The sequence below is a fragment of the Eulemur rufifrons genome, chromosome 15, assembly GCF_041146395.1.
Source record: "Eulemur rufifrons isolate Redbay chromosome 15, OSU_ERuf_1, whole genome shotgun sequence".
Classification (NCBI taxonomy): Eukaryota; Metazoa; Chordata; class Mammalia; order Primates; family Lemuridae; genus Eulemur; species Eulemur rufifrons.
Window position 1 is genome coordinate 75389506 of NC_090997.1, and position 19461 is coordinate 75408966.

A 19461-nucleotide genomic window follows, 5' to 3' on the forward strand; every position below is an offset into this window, starting at 1 on the left:
AGAGAACGCTCATCTGTCATTTCCCAAGGCAGGTAAAGAAGAGCACAGCTCTAAAGACAAGCCCACAGCTGTGGGGTCTGTGCCGATCTTCCCAAATACAGACTACTCAGGAAACTCCAGGCAACCAGTCCTGTACCCTGACCTCCAGGAAATTGCTGGTTGGTCTCTCCAGAGGTAGTCACTATAGTCCCAGAAGGGTCTCCAGCTCTTCTGGTTGAGCCAGGATCCCTGGACTCTCCTCTGTGCACATACAAAGATGGTCCAAGATAAACTATTAAAAAGCCAAACCTAAATTACCAGATCTGCCTTCAGAATACAAATAGAGGCCACAGACCAACATCTGGTAGCTACGGTCCCTCTGTCTCAGAGAATCCAAATGCCTTGAACAATGCTGCTGCATTGAGGTGTGTTAGGGGCATGGTGTGGCTGGGTGACTAGGTGACAACTGCCCCACACCTGACCTTCTGCAGAGTGAAGGGAGCTGGGCTCAGGGAAAGCAAAGAAGGAAATTGCCATTTATTGTTCAAGTGTGGTTTAGGCTCCTAGACCAATTATATCCAACAAGATCCCCAAAACTACAAATGGCAAAGTGACCTCTGCAGGCTTAGAGGAAACCAGTTTGGGACAACAAATAATTCATCAAATTTTTAATTAATGTAACTTGAAGTCATGGCAAGTCATTTGAAGTCACAGAGCTGAAACTTGGTAGAGTTCACAATGATCTCTTTTTTACCTGAATTCTATGATATCATAGAATTATAGAAAGTTAATCTGTAACAAGGGTCATTAATCAAGAAAGCAGGAGGTTTTTGTCCCTGATGTTGTTTAATTCTCTCTAGTCATTATACAGAACAAGAAAAATAAGAAAGTGAGTTAATCTATAACCTGAGAACAGAACTTGTAACAATTTGTGACTCAGATCACAGTCACATTTCTCTCAAGGCTGAAGTGTTTTGTGGGTTCCAACAGCTTTTGACTTATATTTATTTTCATAGTTGATTCATACTTGCCAATGTTTAATTCACTATTCTTCAAAATGTTTGTAAGACAGGGAAGGACATAGGGATATAGGCTTTGGAGCCAAGACTAGCCTAAGTTACAGCCCAGCTACGTAGGACTGAGCCCCGGTCTCATGAGTGCGGGTCTTCATCTGTAAGGCTGGGCCGGACCTTGGTGACTTCTCAGTTGGATCTGGTTCAGATTTTTGTGTTATTTGGCTCTGCACGTGGGACTTACATGGCCAATTGTAGGCACAGCGAAAGCAGGCATATGGTAGCATTTGACAAGTACTTTAAGGCCTCCCTGCTTTCCAAATATCTCAGTTGGCCAATGGAGAAGTGCAATTCTTGCTTTATAATCAGATCTGTCATTATTTGTTATCGTCATTAAAACAATTTTATATATTTTATTGCACATAAAAGAGAGTAAAATGGCTGCCTTTAAGTGCAAAATAGTCCTATGGGAGGGTCACAAAATTTATTCATGCTGCATCTTAATAAACATATATGTGCTCAGTTTTCTTTTTAAACCTATACCTGATCTGGGGATGAGCCCCTAGGCTTTGGGGAATGGGAAAAAATATTAGGCCTAGTCCATTCCAATGCAATCATTTAAAAAGCCCATTTAAATAATGCTTAATTCCTCAGTAAAATTATCCTCTACTTCAAATTCCTCTTTTTTTAGCTCCCCTTTTCCTTTGTCTTAGCTGAGCGAGGATCTGACATGTCTGGTGTATGGAAGCAGGAAGGACACATGTGGTGTCTTGCATTCTCCTCTGGCTCTTCAGGCAGCTGGGAACAGGGTGTCCTCTGATGCTGAAGTCCTGATCTTGTCTCCCTTAGCTGGGTTTGGGTCCAGTAGCCCCTCCAAGCTGATCTGGCATTGCTTTGGCTCTCCCTGCTGGAAATTCTCTTCACTTCCTCCATCCAGACCTCTGGCCAGGGCTGGTTACCTCAGTCCCTGCTGCAGGGGCACCCACCCCTTGCTGAGGTGGCATGTTTCTCCCTAAGTACCATGGGACGTTCTGGTCCTATCCATGGTTAACTGACTACAGAAGAGTGAGTTAGAGAACTAAAAACACCAAGGACCTATCTGCCCATTCACCTGGCACATTTACAGTGATGTGACCATGCACCAGTTGGTGTGGGGTAGCCTGAAAGATATTCCATCCTAGAGTTCAAGAAGGAAATTGGGGCAGGCTTCCCTGCACCCCTCAGGGACCAGGAAAGAAGCAGAGGGATGGCATGCTTTAAAGGGGTGCCTGATTCCAGAGAGTTTAATGAGTGGACTGTTAGAAAAATGGCAAGAGTGAAGGGCAACCAACAGGGGCTGTTGAAGCACCTTGGAACAATGGCAGTAGGAAGTCAAGACAACCCCTAGGCTGGAGGAGAGGGTGGAGATCTTGGGACTGGACCAGAGCTGAGCTGTGGAAGAGGACTACCTAATGGCAGCTGTGGTCTTTGGTAGTTGAAAGCTGAGACTGCAGAATACAGCCTGGCAGGGAGGCAGGCACTCACTTCAGCCCCCCAGTGTCCTGAAGGGTCTCCCACAGGCCAAGGGTAAGGGGATCGTATTCATGTGATCCTTTGGTCATCTCCTGGGCACAGGGCCGGGTGGAGGAGGGTAGAGAGTGGGAATGGAGGGACAAAGAGAATCTCCAGCAGATTCCTCTATAAATCTAACACATTCCATCCTTTCTGGGCCCTTGCCCAAAGAGAAAGATCGGATGTACACATCTCAGGGCTTCTCTCTCCTCATTCTTTCTCCCTTTCTTCTCCCCATCATCTCCCAGGGATAGAACAGGAGGCTCATACATGCTTGGTGTATCTTAGTGCACTGGATACCACAGGGGAATTGCTTGGGCTGGGTGTCCTGGGCTTGACTCAAAAGCAATACCAGAAAGGAAGGATCAAAATAATAATTATTTCTGGGAGATATAATTAACTTTGGTTTTAATTAACAATGGATAATTTTATTTTACTGTCTTCTACAATGATCAGGTATTACTTATTAAAAAGGAAATTACTTAGCATTGAACTTGGCCTCTGGAGTAGAGGGAGGGCACAAGGGCCTGATGAACTTGCATCAGCAACACTCCGCGCTTACTAATGTGTGTCAGTGTGTTAGCAGCGACACGAGGGTGCGAATGGTACACGGTTGAATCAGAGGTAAGGATGTGGGCAGGAGGACCTCAAGAGTGGGCCAGCTTCAGAACTCTGCAGCCTTGGGCCACATTTTTACTTGCTTTACCTAAAATGTTCTGATTTTATAGGATAATTGTTTACTTTTCTTTTTTGACTTTAGATAAAATCCATTTTTAATTGTTTTACTAAATAATAATAAATATACAAAAAGATATTCACAAAATAAGGGTAAAAGTGCAGCAAATACTCATGCACGGAAATTCAGTGTCTCAGAAATGCAGCACTAGCATTAATCCTATAGGGATACCCTGTGGGCTTCTCTTGCTCCCATCTCCCTCCATCCCTCCTCGGAGAAAACCACGCTCCTGAATTTTTTAACATTGCCTTGATTTTCTCTATCATTTTATTCCTAAATGGTATTTTATTTAGTTTCATATGCCTTTGGACTTCATTTAAATGGAGTTATACTTTATTATTCTTCTGCTACTTGTGCAGTTCACTCAGTACCTTGTTTCTGAGTTTCATCTGTGTAGTGCACATAAAGCTGTAGTTCACTCATTTCTCTCTCGTGAAGCCTTCGTAGCGTTAGTGCTCCGCGATATACTTATGCATCGTCCCTGTTTATGGACTTTTGTGTGACTTACAGTTTGTTGCTTCTGTGAAAGTTCTTATCAGTGACCTCTGATGCTCCTGTAGAATGTCTCGTGCTCATGTAGAATGTCTCGGGTATATACATAGTGAAATTGCCGGATTCCACTTTAACAGATAATGCTAGATTATTTTCCAAATTATTTTTGTCTATTTATATTCTTGGTAGCAGTAAATGAGTTTCCGTCCTCCACATCGTCACCAGCATTCAGTAATGTCAGACTTTTTAACTTTTTGCTAATCCAGTGGGTGTGAAATGATTTAATTTGTGCTTCCCCAAACATCAACGAAGTCGAGCATGTTTTCTTAGGTTTATTAACCATTTGTGATTTCTCCCCACAAAGAATCTGTTCGAGTTTTTGGCTCATATTTCTCTTGGATTATATCTGTTTTTAAATTGGCTTGTAGAAATTCTATATATTCTGAGGGCAAATCTTTTGTTAGTTGTATATGTGCGAGATATCTTCTTCCAATTAGTGGTTTGGCTTTTCATTTTCCATATAGTGTGTTTGATGAAGAAACAATCTCACCCATCCTCTCTTTCACAGCTTGCCCTTTTTGTGTCTTGTTTAAAAAAAAAAAATCTCTTCCTACACAGAAGTTCATATAAACTCCTAGATTGTCTTTTAAAATGTTTATAGTTTTGTCCCTGTGTATTGTATGAAGGTGTCCAATATAAGGTGTCCAATATTTTCTATAAGAATAACTATCAAGACAATTTATTAAAGGACTTTCTTTTCCCCACCGAGGTACAAATGCCAGCTCTGTCATGAATCATGTCATAAGTGGAGTTTCCATACACATGTGGGCCTGTTTCCTGGGTCTTCCAGAGAACACAGGCATTTGTGCCAGCGAGAAGCTGAGGGGCCCTACCAGGGAAATTCTTTATATTTTGAATAATACGGCATTTATCTCACATGACAAGTTAGACGTTGAGCTATTCCGGGTTAGTGTGAGGCACAGTGATGGCGTCCAGAACCCAGGCACTTCTCGTCTTTTCCTCTGCCAGAAGCAGTTTGTCCAGGATGTTTTCTCACAGCTGTAGCCGCACCAAGCTCTGGGTATTACCACATCCAAAATGAAGTGGAAAAAGACCTTCATGTTTTAAATTCTGACCTCAAGGTTGTTTTGGACCACCCAGGCATTGTGCATTCAAGTTGCAAACTCACGTGCAGTCCCACGCAGGGTTACGAATTCTCAGGGAGGGTTTTTTCCTCTGTCCATTCAGTGCCTGGCAGACCCCTGTGTGGGGAACAAAGGTATTTATTTCCAGTTCACCTGGCTCTCAGGGTGTATCCCTGTGGGGACACAGATTTATGCAGGTGTCTCACATTAAACTCCTCTCCTTGGGTGGGCCCTGGACCTGTCCTCTGCCCCCTGCACCCCATGAGACAGTGAAAATCGAAGCTGGAATTCACCCGTGTGGCGAACGTAGAACTTCATGAACGCTTGTTTTGTTTACATCTCTGGCTTCCCATTTTCACTTAGGTTTTTGGCTTCTTAGCATTCTTTACGTTCTCTGAGCTCACCACACGTTTAGGAAGATTTTTGACTTTTCTGAAACTTTCGGTTGTTTTTCAGAGGGAGGGTCTGTCAGTGTATCTAATCCTTCAAGCTATGAAAACAGAAGTTGGCTAAATTCATTTTTAAAGTTGCATTCTGTTTTTATCGATTTTGCCTAAAGGTTTGCTGGAGACTGAACCATTGCAAGGAAGAGATGAAGATGCAGTAGCCAGTGCTGACTTCTCTAGCATGCTTTCTGAGGAGGAAAAGGAAGAGTTAAAGGCAGAATTAGTTCAGGTATGTTCAGTAGATCTTGAGAGTTAATCTGATAAAGTACCGTATTGCAATCATGTTGTCTTTCATTTGATAAAATTTATAAATGAATACACTGCAAGATTATTCATTTTTTCCAAGGTATTTTTCTAATGCTAATTGTCCTTCACCTGTTGGTTATGGTGGTACAATGAATGACTGTGCTGTTTAGGCAACAATAATCACTTTTAAATATGCACTTCTTATTCTTTTTAGTATCAGAATACTATGGGAATAATAAATCACTTACAAACCTGGTGGAATTCATTCAAGACCATGGTACAGGTGCAAGCTCCTTTTTAAGAGCAGTTCTAGTTTTACATCAGTCGCTTAGCTCAACAAATACTTTGAAATGATTTTTTTTTAAATAAAAAGCCAATTATAGAAGCAACTGGATTTATTGTGTACTCTTCTGCAGAAGAATAAAGCTCTGGGGGTAGAGAGGAAAGCTATGATTGATTAATTGAGGCTTAATTAGATGTTGTGTAGTTGCTGTGGGGATGTGGGCCTAGAGAGGAGGAGGATGCTGTGCTCATCGTGAATACAACTCTTTGTTCAAGCCTTTTGTTTGCACCCACCAAGCCATAGACACTTCACTGAGGAGCCTTTCCTTCCCAGGAGGGGAGGGCTGGAGAAAGGGCTCCTCAAGTAGGAGGAAGCCACGGAGCCACAGGAGCAGAGGCCAGCACCCCTCCCCATTCTGTGTCCTGGACCATGGGGACAGAAGCACTTCGGCTTCCTGCACTGGCCTTTGCACAGGCTGAGCACACAGCTTTGAGCTCACCTTACCCTCTCCCCCTCTGTCCACTCTGGACTCGTCGAATTCTAACATTCTGCTAGTGTGTGTCTATGGCAGCTCATAATAATATTAAAGACTTTTCGGGTACTTTGCCAAGACACATCCTAAAATAATTCCATTTTAAAATAAAAGAGTATTTTGTTCCTTTAGCACAAACAGAAATGATTTCAGTAAGCACAGTGCCCCAGATCAAATAGCCTGGGACTCCAGCCGGGTCTGTGGCTACTGATTGACCGCACGTACCGGAATGCACAGACCAAAGTCAGCCTTAACAATAATGGACTAACTCTACATTTTCTTATGGCCTGAAATTCTGGTTCATGACTTGTTCCTATGAACTGCAGTATCCAAAAGTTATGTTCTGGTGTAAGCTAAGTGAATCTGAGCTAAGACTTTACTCCTTCACATCGATAGTGCTAGTTTAAAATCAGGTACAACCTCTGTAACAGACCAACTGCTATAAAATGGCTTGACTTTTCTGGGTTCTGCGGTTACTGGGATGTACAGACATACATATATCAATGTATGTTTGATTTTTCTGCATCCTGTATTTCTTAAATGTTCAACAATGAGCATTTATTACATTTATAATCAAGAAAAAAGTAAGCATTGGTTTTTAATGGATGTCTCATGAATAGAAAAAATGAGAAGTCCTTTCAGAAATTCCTGTCTCATTTGCCACAGTGTTAAGCTTCCAGCACATGTCATTCCTAAGACTCTTTGAATTTGAGCCTGACTTCTGGAAATAACACCAGACTCTTTGTTACTATGTTCAAGTTATGGGGATTCATGTTTTCATCCTTCAGAATGCATTAGCCTCTGTGCCTCCTGGCTCTTATTTCCGGGTTCTTCAGAGAGGAAGCATTACCGCAAGTTGCCAAAGGTAGCGTTGTGGCTTCCAGTGGGACTTGGGCACAGCCGTCTGCCCCAGGCCCAGTGAAAAGCAGAGGAAGTATATCTTTGTGGTTTTTCCCCTTCGCATTTCTCTTTCTCCTCCTCTACCTCGGGCCACCTCTGCGTTATGCTCATTCTTAACTCTGCCTTTCCTACCCTTGCACAAGTGCGTGTGTGCACGTGTGTGTGTGTGTGTGTGCGCGCACACAGCAAACCAGGTTCTTTCACATCACAGATGCATTCAGATTTTACCTCCAATGCCAGGATTTAACTATGACAAGGACACACAGAGAGCCATCTCAGCGGTCTCACCAGCAGTCTTACGAAGAACCGAGACATCCTTTGAGAGTCAGCTCCTCTGTCGCACCTCTCCACAGACATTCTTCCTGGTAGCAAGCAACTTCTCTCTGTGTCTGAGGGAAGACTTCTGTGTCTGTTAGGCCGTTGGGTACCAAGATGCATCAGAGGCCAACCTACTCGATGACTGCCTTGGAGGCAGGCCCTCAGCTGTGGCTGTGATCTAAAGCAAGACCTTTGTGCACAAGGACTTCTGATCTCTGACTGCTTTGCTGAAAAGGGGTCCTGGGTGTGACAGGCGTCCAGCCCCCTCCTCTCCCTGGTTTCCTCAGCTCCTCCTATTGCCTTCTGGCCTGTGCTGGATACTCCCCCCACGACCACCTCTCCTTCTCTTTCCCTCCCTCTGCCTCATCCCATGCTGTTTCATTGATAATATTCCCATGAGGATGCCCTCAGACTTGAGCTGATCTCCTAACTCCATCCACTCACACAGCCACCGCATTTTTGTGTGCTTACCAAGTGCTGGCAATAGGAAGACGTCTCCTTTTGGTGGGAGACATAAAATAAGCCAATAGTGTCCAAAAGATTTCCATCTTGGACAAATTCAGCATTTTAAAAGGGGAATCTCTTTTAACACAATTCGATCTTTAATTTATTATATGGTCACGCAATATGTTTGTTTTTAAAAATCCTTCCAATGTGAGGCCAGTATCACCGCCGATCTGGTGCAGTGGTTTGTGCATAGAGGGTGTGCAATTAATATTTATAATTAGCTTGAATTGGTTTACAGCTTAAATAAATATTTATATTTGTAACTACCAGAAGTAGAATATGATTTTTTTATAAACCTTATCACTATATAAAGAAGTACTATTTTGTTTCAGTTATTTATTCTCATTGGTCTTATTACCAGCTGCTCCTGAAATCTTTTCTGAGGCCTTTACACACCTATTCTGGCTTTTCTCCTCTTTCTCTCTCTCTAAATAAACTTGCTCAATAATTCTGTGCCGCTAGCACCCCACTCCCACTTTAATTTCACCAAGCTGCATGTTAGCTTAGCATTCCATAACGTGTCTTGGCTTTTAAAAGGATGAAGTGTTGGCATTAGTCCTGTAAATTTGTGATTATATAACAATCAAATACTGCCAATGTCCCCTGGATAAAATGACTCAAGAAAAATAGGCATCAAGAGGAATAGGAAAAATACCAGACAGCATTATCAAGTAGGCAGAGCCTATTTTCATGCTCCCTTGATCTCTCTTTTGGTCCTTCCCTCTTCCTTTGGTGTGTGGTTCCCCAGGAAGAACACACAGTGCCTTCAAACTGTCTGTTCTTGGACTTGCCAGGAAGTGCCTTGGGCTCTGGGCCTTTCTGTTTCAGCTTCTTCCCGAAGACCTTCCTTCTTTCTGGACTGAGCTAGTGCACAGCTTATGTGTTCATGACCATAATGTCTTATTGTTATGCCCCTCCCAGATAGTATCTGCATTTTCATCTTGGTTCTTGCAGGGGTAGCACAGAAGAAGAGGCAGGCCTTGAAGCAGTAAGCACAAGAGACCAACATCTGAACACCATACCGAAGATTCACAGTTTCTGAAAGTATTTTTTCTTCTGGGTTTTCAGTTTGAAATTTTGTGTAATCTAGCAGATAAAATAGAAAAATAAATTTTCAAGCTTATAATAGAAATTTCACACTGATGCTAAATCATTAGCTAATTCAGATTGGTTAATTCACATTTTTTTTTCATTTTATATTGAGGTAAATTTGTATAACATAAAATTACCCATTTTAAAGTGAACAATTCAGTGGCGTTTAGTACACCGTGTTGTGTAACCACCACCTGTATCTAGTTCCAGTATATTTCATCACCCTGAAAGGAAACCTCGTACTCCTTAAGCAGTTGCTTCCCATTCCCCCTCCCCCGGCTTCTGGCAACCACCAGTTTGGATTCTACCTCTATGGATTTACCCATTCTGGATATTTCATATAAATGGAATCATATAATATGTGACCTTTTGTGTCTGGCTTCTTTCGCTTAGCCTGATGTTTTTGAGGTTTATCTATGTTGTAGTAGTCGTCAATACTTCATTCCTTTTTATGGCTGAATAGTATTCCATTTTATACTACAATTTGTCTATCCATTCATCCCTTGGTGGACATGTGGGCTATTTTCACTTTTTGGCTACTGTGAGTAGGGCTGCTAGGAACAGGTGTGTACATGTATTTGAGATCCTGTTTCCAGTTCTTTGGGATATATACCTAAGAGTGGGATTGTTGCGTGATATGGTAATTCTGTGTTTAACTCTTTGAGAAATTGTGAAGACTATTTGCCACAGTGGCTGAACCATTTTACATTCCCATCAGCAATGTACAAAGGTTCCAATTCTTTTACATCTTTGCCAACACTTATTTTCCTATTAATTCATATTTAAATAATCAAGTTTATGCATCTTATCTTGGGCATAAATATTTATTCTGCAAGTAGATCTTCTGGGGAGTCAAAAAACCAAAGAATTAGACTATTAATTTGTAATGAAGAAATAATTAATTTAAAATTGAAAGGGTCAGTGCTACGTGTGGAAAATTAACAGCAACAAAAAAAAAAGAAAGAAAAAATTAAATTAACAGGGAAAGGACATATTAAATACTTTAATTAATTAATGTAATTTACCTGCACTCCATCTCATTCCAAATTTGATACGGCTTACAAAAGTACTTACAATATAGAGTTTACATACTACTTGCATTAGAATATCTGGGGGTGCTTGTTAAATAATGTAAGTAGTCTGGTCCCACCAAATTTAAGACATCATACTCTCATGGCATTGAAAAAGAAGCATACATCTGGGAATCTGCATTTTAAATGTGCTCTCTGGGCTACTCTTATGTAAACTGAAGTTGAGAACCACTGGTATAACTAGATCAAAAAATCTCATTAGTCAAACGAGGAATTGAATTTCACCATTCGTCAGCATGAAAAATATTTGTGATTGGAGACCTTTTTGTTGTGTTGTTGCAGCAAGATTTTGGCTCTGCAGAAAGAGAGGTGGTTGGCCATTTTCAGTCGTGCAAGTTAATGTAATTTAAGACTGTCTGTTTTTCCAACTTCTGGGGTTTGCTTAATAGATTTGGGGTGTATATTTGGCCTTCAATAAATATACTGAAGGCTTTGAGAAATATGAATCCTTATATTTTATTGAAATGGTTAGAATTTTATGATAGAACCTGAGAATAGACCCTACTAAATAACTGAGTTCAAAGAAGTCTCTTCCCCACAAATGCCTTTTAAGATGTGCCTGTATTTTTAAATTATTAAATGTGAGACTTTATATTTCTTTCTTTAGAATGATGTTTGGTAAATTGGTCCCTTAAATGTTTCTCTCTGTCACTTTTTTGGGATCAAGATTTTATTAAAAATATAATGAAAACTGAATCCTTTACTCACTCCCCCTCAGATAACTAATGAATAACCCATACCACTCCCCCTTGATTTTGAATCATTTCTGGGGTCCCATGGATATAAGGTTGAGAATATTAAGATGTTTAAGCCTCTTTTTCCTTTCGTACATCTGTAATTTATTTCTACAAGTTAAAATGTTTCCCATTATTTTTATTATACAGTGGAAACTACAGGAATACTGAATGTACAAAAAAAAAAAAACCAGACTCCAAGTAATTTCATTCACTCTAAATGAAAGAAAGCAGAAAAGTTCTTTCTAATAGAGAATAAAAGACCGACATGAAACCCAAGCATTTTCTGTGGTAAAAGAGCAAGAGACACAACCATAAGAAATATTAGGGAGCAGACTGACAAAGAGGAAAAAGTGGAATCTGACATGATAGCAAAAGAATAGAGGAGTTTAATTTTAAAATAACAGTGTGTTCACATCTAATAGAGAGACTACCAGCATTATTCCCTTTGGTGGTCCCAGAGTCTACTCCTTTGCAGTAATCAATATTAACGTGTGCATACTGAAGACATTTGCTCATCAAGAAAAGACAGGGCGGTTTGATCAAACCATGTTTATAGAATGTGTAATTCATTTTAGATTTTAGAAAGATTTCCATGAACATATAAAAAAATGTTCCATGAACATAAATAAACAATGTTACATTGCCAAGACATTTTGTACATATTAAAAACCCCAAAATATTGTTCTCTCTTACTGTGGTATTTCAGATGCTTGTGATTCGGTATTTTTGCCTGTTTTGCTTAAGTGATTATTGGTGGGTATAAAGGTTCACAACACTATTCCTGTCTGTTCACCAGTGGAGCAAAATCCTCCTTCGGCTAGTAAAAGACTATTTTTTGCACAGGCAGACATCTTTCTTGAGCTGCTTTCCTGTCAGCGACGTCTCTTGTGACCCAAAGAACACATTTGCAAGATGACTGACAGGATTGGTGATACAGTTTGTGGTCAGAAGTAAAGTGACACTGTGAATGTGAATGAGACAAAGCAGCTTTTTTTTTTTTTTTAAGAGGTCCAGTAAAGTGGCAGACTTTTATTACCTTTGCGCATGTGAGAAACCAAGGGAGTTCAAACAATTCTTTTCTGGTTCAACAAAGAAAAGTCACAAGTATTTAAACTTTTCAGACAACACAGATGTAAATTTAAGCATTTTACCAGGGCAATACATTAGAGAATATGACAACCAATTAAAATCAAAGACTTTGTGGTTTATCCAGATTTACTTTCACAAGATATAGCAACACTTCCTAAAATTTGGGTATATAACAGAACTTCTTTGTTAGAAATTACACTTGCAAGAGCAACAATGTATTGCTGAAAAGTTTTGCTTTTTCTTTTTTTTTGCAGCACTGGGGAAAGAGGAAATATGTCTATAAAAAGCCTTGCACATGAATTTTCATAGGAGCTTTATTTTCATTAGTGAAACCCAAATGTCCTTCAACAGGTGAATAAACAATGAACTGTGGTATATCCATACAATGGAATACTACTATGAAAAAATAAAAAGGGAGGAACCATTGATAATGCAACAACATGGATGAATCTCAAAGAACAAGGCTGAGTGAACAAAGCCAGGCAAAAATGAGTACATACTGTATGATTCTGTGTATAGAAAATTCTAGGAAATGCACACGAAACTCTAGTGAAAGAAAGAAGGTGAGTGGCTGCCCAGTGAGGGAAGGGTGGGAGAGAGGAAAGAAGAGGGAGGAAGGGATTACAAAGAGCAGCTAGGAGGTGATGGATATGCTCCCTGCCTTGAGTGTGGTGGAGATTCCACAGGTGGATGCATACGTCAAAACTTACAAATTACATTCTTTAAGTGTGTGCAGTTTATCGTATGTCAGTTGAACATCAATAAAACTGTTGAAAAGAAAAAGCAACACAAATCACTCCCTTATATACATCCGCCACTCCCTTGTTCCTCCCTTCCTGAAGGCGCTAGCTTGGCAAAACCACATCGTCTGCCAAATCCGTTCCTACACCAAAGCAGCTATGTCTGGTTGGCAAAAAATAAACAATACTGACTAGCAATGCTTGAAAAGAAGTTGTTTTATAAAATACAGTGTACAGTACGAAGCCAATTTTTGTCCAAAAATTACATCTATGTGTAATTTCAGAAAAACATTTGGAAGGTTAGAAACCAAAAAATAAGTGGTGGCTATTTCCTAGTAGGTTACAGGTGATTTTTGTTTTCTTGTTTATATTTTGCTGTACAATCTGAATTTTTTACAAGCAGCATTGATTACTTTTATAATCATTAAAACTAAAAAATGAATTTTTATTTTTAGATATTAGAGCTGACTGTCATCTCTATAGGTTGTGTTTACTATAGCCAAACATTGGACTTTGTAAATACAAGGATTTAGAGGCTGTTTTGGGGCTTTTAGAAATGGACTCTACAGCTGGTCTGACATTTTTCCCCACCATTTCCCCTCCCATCTCTAGCTAGAAGACGAAATTACAACATTACGACAAGTTTTGTCAGCGAAAGAAAGGCATCTGGTTGAGATAAAGCAAAAACTCGGCATGAACCTGATGAATGAATTAAAACAGAACTTCAGCAAAAGCTGGCATGACATGCAGACTTCCACTGCGTAAGTATGACATCATCACAGTTTTTAAAAATCTATTCAGCCTGCTGTCTCCTCACGATTCTGTTCTGTTTTTGTTTTTTTTTCCCTACAAGGCTGGTTTGGTACTTGTAGCTAGAAAAAAAATATTTTCTGGAGAAGCAAAACAAATTGAAGTATGAATAGTCATTAAATATGTTGCATGTGAAGCAGAATCGATAATGTAACTTCAAATAAAACTTTGTTCACTAAAACTAAAACTCTATTTTCACTCAGACTACTTTCATGGGGTTTTATGGCTTAAATGTTTTCTCTTTTTATACATTTTAAATATCGGTTAAATATATTTTTATTTTTTTCATAAAAATTTATAAATGGGCAGGTGTTTTTTCCTTAGCATACTTGACACTTGCTACATATTTTGAGTGTCTCTCAAAAATGGTTGGCAGTTTTAGTACTGACTTGTTTGCAATTATTTTTTTTTAAAAAAACCTTATACCTCTGATCTTTTGATATGTGCTTTTTATCCTCACTACTCTAGGAAATATTTAGAGCTGGGTTTAGACCCACAGAAATGGTTTCGGCCTTGCTATTATTTTCTTCTTGTCTTGTGTTAGGCAAGGTACAGAATAACCTTGATTATTCTACAATCGTACTTTCATTGGATTATTTTTTAAGTTACATGAAATATTTAACTATAGTGTTAACTTTTCTCATAATTTAAAATATTTTGCTTGCCGGGTGGTCTTGTACCAAAGGGAATAAGGTGCCCACAAATGTGATATGAATTTTCTTTTAGTGTGTTGGGGGTTAGGGGCTGATGCGGAAATCACAGAGGCTTCCTATCTTCAGCCCGAATTTCAGTCCTAAATTCCACCATCAAGAAATTTTCATTTTTGGATTGTACATTTTTCTCTCTAGTATCTCCCATTGGAAGATTAAGATATTGCATTCCTAATACTTAAGTGGGAGTTAGCTTTCCTCTTTGTGGGACTTTTGTCCTAGGCATAGAGAGGCCTGGTAGTAGAAGAGGTACTCATGATCATCAGTAATTATTTCAGTGTTGCCAGTTGCCAGCTTTGCCTACTGATTCTTAAGAACTAAGGTATAAGACTGCTCCTGTGTGAAGATGCTCTTTATGTGAGGAGTTGGATCTAAAAGGAGCCTGAAGTCTCCCCAGCCTGGTTCCTTAGTTTCTGTGTGCCCAGCAGCTCTACTGGCTTCTATGCTTGTGCTCCCCAAGGACTTATCCAGATAGGTTCATGGCGTAGCCCAGAGTAGGGCGGGATGGAGGCAGGGAGCCCGTCAGTCTGTCTCCAGAGGCTAACCAACCTTTCCAACCTGATGATGATAATTGTGGAAGAAAATAAGAAACCACACACTGATGTGCAGCAATTTAAAAGATATATTGCAATACTGAATGAATAATCTCCTGAAGAGGATAGCTGGATTTTAGGCACTAAATTAAATAAGTTTTTCCATCAGTAGTTTTGGCCTCTGTCTTTCTACTCTGGTGGCCAATGCTAATGAATGACCCTGACAATGTGAGGCTGAACAATCTCCAGTTCCCGGGATCTGGTGGCCTCTGTATTTAATTCAGGCCTGGGAGCTTGATGTCACACTGATCTGAACTTCCCTCTGGGTTGTAAGAACCAGGAGGACCTTTCTGCTTGGCCCTCCTAATCACACCGCAAGGATAAGCGAACCAGATGGAGGGCAGGGATTCTGCCCATCTGTTCCTGAAGGAATGGGAGGCAGGAAAGGGGCAGGGTGTGTCTTGTTTTCCTGGGTCTGATGGGGGCAGGGTGGGGAGAGAGTGTTACTTCTCCTGAGATGTGGGATTAGAGCTGGCAAGTTCAAGGAAGGCGTCTAGCCACTTCCCACAGAGGAGAATATGTAGTTTGTGTTTTTCCATGTTTGAAAAACAAGTTGGTTTCATAACCAGGCAGTCTACTTAGTGTGAAGCTTTTTGTTGGGTGAATAGCACAGATGTACTCCCTGGGGTTATGGAGTTTAGAGTCTGGTCAGGAAGAAGAGTTTTGGGGGATTTGTTTGTCTTACAGACAAAGTCATGGACAGAGAGGGGAGAGGATTTGGAGGTCAGAACAAGTGGTTTAAAGGCAGACAATGAGGAAAATAAAGGGAAAGAGTATGACTTCAAGGTCTTTGACTTGAGCTACCAGGTAAGTGCAGGAACTGTTTACCGTGATGAGAAATAGCATGGTGGCTAGGTTCATGGGCTACAGACTTGAGATCATATTAATGCCTGTGTCACAGGTAGTGTGGATTCAGTAAGTTAATATCTGTAAAGTCTTCAGGACAGTGTCTTACACTTTATAAGCATGCAGTAATTATTCTCTGTGGTGAGAAAGATTGAGAAACAGGTCTGAAGGAGAGACTTCAGAATTCTGTTTTGGCTATGTGACATCTGAAATGCCTAACGGACAAACAAGTTTATATACTGAGAGGACAACTCAGAGGAAAAGTTCAAGGCTCAGGTAGACATTTGGGATTCGTCTGCATATAGATGCCATTGGAAGCCTATATGACTGAATGAGATTTCCTTGGAGACTGTTTAATAGAAACAGATGATCATGGACTCTTTAACCTCTAGGAGTAAAGTGAACTTGCCTTTGTAGGAAAGAATCAATCCCTTCCTTAAGCAGGAGGCATAAGCCCATCAACCATATAATTTTGGGAGAGGGTCTTTCTCTGACCCTTTTTTCTTAGATGCCAAGGGAAGGGGGAGGGTCTTCATCATCTGCTAGGAGGAGTGATAGAATCTATTTAACCTCTGGAATGAATTAAACCCCCACTTTGTTAGCGTTCATGATACCCACTCTAGGACAAGATCTACACCTCATGTGATGAAAAATTTGATGTAAAGGAATGGTGAGCTGTAGTTGGGTTTGGTTGGGTAGATTTCAAGTCACTAAAAAGAATTTTAACTGTCAGAGGATGTGTGTGATTCCCAGAGGTAATACTTTGCATACTGATTAAGCAATCATGACTTATTTAGTTTGATTTATAATGAAAAGAAAAATCTATGTTATGTTAATGAAAGATCTTGGTATGTTTTAGTCTGCAGCAGGATTCAACTTGGAATAGGGACCAATGATTAGGATAATTACTCAGCAGACTGAAATTATAGAAAGATCCAGGAATACAGAAGAAGGACAAGGGGTCACTTGTGCCCAAGGTTTGCTGTCTCCATTGTTTTTGTCATAGTTTTTTATGTGCCTAGATTTGAGAGAATCTGAGGACCCACAAAAAAGTCCTTCCCCTTTTATATTTTCTGCTGCCTTTTTATATTGTCTTTAGGCTTCAAGGAGACATGGGGGAGGTGGGTGGTTTTGGGGTGAAGAAGGAGGAGAAATTGAATCTCTTCTGTAGGTAGAAGTAGGAATGAGGAAATGCAACTTTGTGGTGGGCCATTCAAAGTGATAGCCTTCCTTTATTTCATAAGTGTTCTGCTTTGCTAACCCATGAAATCTCCCCACTAATAACCACTCCGAATTGTGCCACAGTTCAAATGGTAGAAGGTTTTGGAAAGGAATTTAAACTATCCCACCACTATTCCATCTTTTTGAAAACTTAGTAACTTCATCTTGTATAAAGAGAAGTAAAAGCCTCACTCTCAGCATTTAAAAAATGCACAGTGCTTGAAAATTGAAGTTTAGTTTATGATTTATTTACTCTTTGATTTTGTGCTTCTAAGACTTCCAGGCCATCATGTTCAGGAATGATTATTATCTCTTTTTATGAGAAGCGGTGCAGCACTGTTGAGTTCAGAAGTGCCAGTGAAGATTAAAGACCTAATTTTAAAAGATGTACATACCCAATCTCTCACACAGTTCATTCTTCTTACCGTTAGGCTTTCATCTTATTATGCAATTCTTTTTTTTTAGATTCAAGTGGTAAATTTATATTTTCATAACATGTTTAGGGAAAAATAATTCTAAATGTTTTTTTGTATCTTTGGTGAAATGCTGCACATGTAGCCATTAAAGGATTGCTCTCTTTTAAATCTCATAATAGAAAATATATTCATGCTATAAAATATCTTCTTGTAAAAAGATGCATTTTTAACATTTTCTTCTTTTTGTGTGTAGAAAAATGCTTTAAGTCAAAACAATTTAGAAGATGACATGCTTTTTCCTTTTGATTATTAATACTGACTTTCAAATTAGTAAGACATGAAAATTCAACAGAATGCTTTTTATTTGGCTTGGAAAGAAAGACCCTTACCCCACACTACTGAAGGTCCCAGGATTGGTGTGCTGGCCAAACAGCTAACCTGTCCTGGCTGAGTCTCTGAAAAGTAAAGCCTGTTTTCCTGTTGACTTTCACTGCAAGACAGAAAGCTTATTTGTACTCAAAACAACAACAACAAAAATCTCCCAGTAAACAGTCTTAAATGAGTTAATGCATATGAAGTCCTCAATAAATGTCTGTTGCTATTGCTATCATGGTTAGACCTTTGCCAAAGAAAGGTTTAGCTTTAGCCCTAGACCAGATGCGAGCTTTGTTGGGAAGTACAGGTCCCTACAGAGCCGTTGTTTGCTGGAATGGCTTTAGAACACACAAGGGCGCATTTCCCTTCACTCGCCTTCTGTGGATCCTCTTCTTAAATCTGTTCAGGAAAGGAAATTCTCAAAGTAAGCAGAGCGAAGGAAGATGAATGTTTTAGGGGAGACCATGAGATAGAACCGTGTTGCTTACTATTGCTCTTTTGCTTCTAGCTACAAGAAGACACATGAAACCCTGAGTCATGCAGGGCAGAAGGCGACTGCGGCATTCAGCAATGTCGGGACAGCCATCAGCAAGAAGTTTGGAGACATGAGGTACTGCGGGAAAGAACCAGGGACCAGGGCTAAGGCCTTGGCTTTCTGATTGAAGGAAACATTATGTATTGGCTGGTCTTCTTGACATATATTTTTTAAATTTTAATAGATAAAAATGTTATATGGCTGACATTGATTGATGACTAAGATAAATTTTTATATTGGGATGTTTTTTGCCTAAAGATCAGCTCAGGGGCCTGGTCCTAAAAAATGCCGTTTTCACTAGGACACAACCTAGTAAAAATAGAAGATAGATAATGAGGGAGATTTCAAAAGAATGTAGCACACGCTGAATCTTACTAGCTAAAATTTAAACCATGAGTTACAATATACATTCAGTGGAGCATGCTCTAATAAACTATTCTAGGTGACATATTTTTGTACATCCATCTAGTATATCTTTTCTGTGCTAAATACGTATGTATTTATTCTTTTGTTCCAACAAGGTACCATATAATATATACTTCTGGTAGTTTTCTTTCTTCACTTTATCAATATTTTGTGAATATCTTAATAAATATTTATTACATCTTAGCTTTTAATGCCCTCCTTCATGATGCAACACCCTCATTTTGAATGGCTTTATTATCTTCCAGCGCATAGCCATAGCAACACTTTCAGACAAATACCTTTGCACATTTTGGTTATTTTTACTATTTCACTATTATATAAAATAAGGGTGAACATCAAGGTTGATTTTGAACTGGGAACCAAAAGTTCTCACATAGGCACCAGAAAAAAAAAATGTATTGGCCATTTTTATTTTTCATATTATGTACAAGGAAGTTATATAGTATTATTCGTCTTACAGTTTTTGCTTGTTTAAATACCTATCATAGTTTATTTTGAATTTGGTTTATATGCTTTGGGAGATTTTTCTTTAGAAATCAGTTTCATTTTTCTCTCTAGAAACTAAAATCATTTAAAAAAAACTTTTCAAGTACATTTTAAATCTCTTCTTTTTAAAAAAAATCTGTGTATTT

At 39.5% G+C, this 19461-nt stretch overlaps 1 protein-coding gene across 6 annotated transcripts in view; it reads left to right on the forward strand.

Moving 5' to 3' along the window:
• Nucleotides 1–19461, forward strand: part of TPD52L1 (TPD52 like 1) — an 80722-nt gene that overhangs the window by 48571 nt on the left and 12690 nt on the right. For all 6 annotated transcript variants that reach the window (XM_069487298.1, XM_069487299.1, XM_069487301.1 and 3 more), the window contains exons 2-4: nt 5476–5591; nt 13510–13658; nt 18377–18478. In XM_069487298.1, the coding sequence (XP_069343399.1) occupies nt 5476–5591; nt 13510–13658; nt 18377–18478 (367 nt within the window). The remainder of the gene's footprint in view (nt 1–5475; nt 5592–13509; nt 13659–18376; nt 18479–19461) is intronic.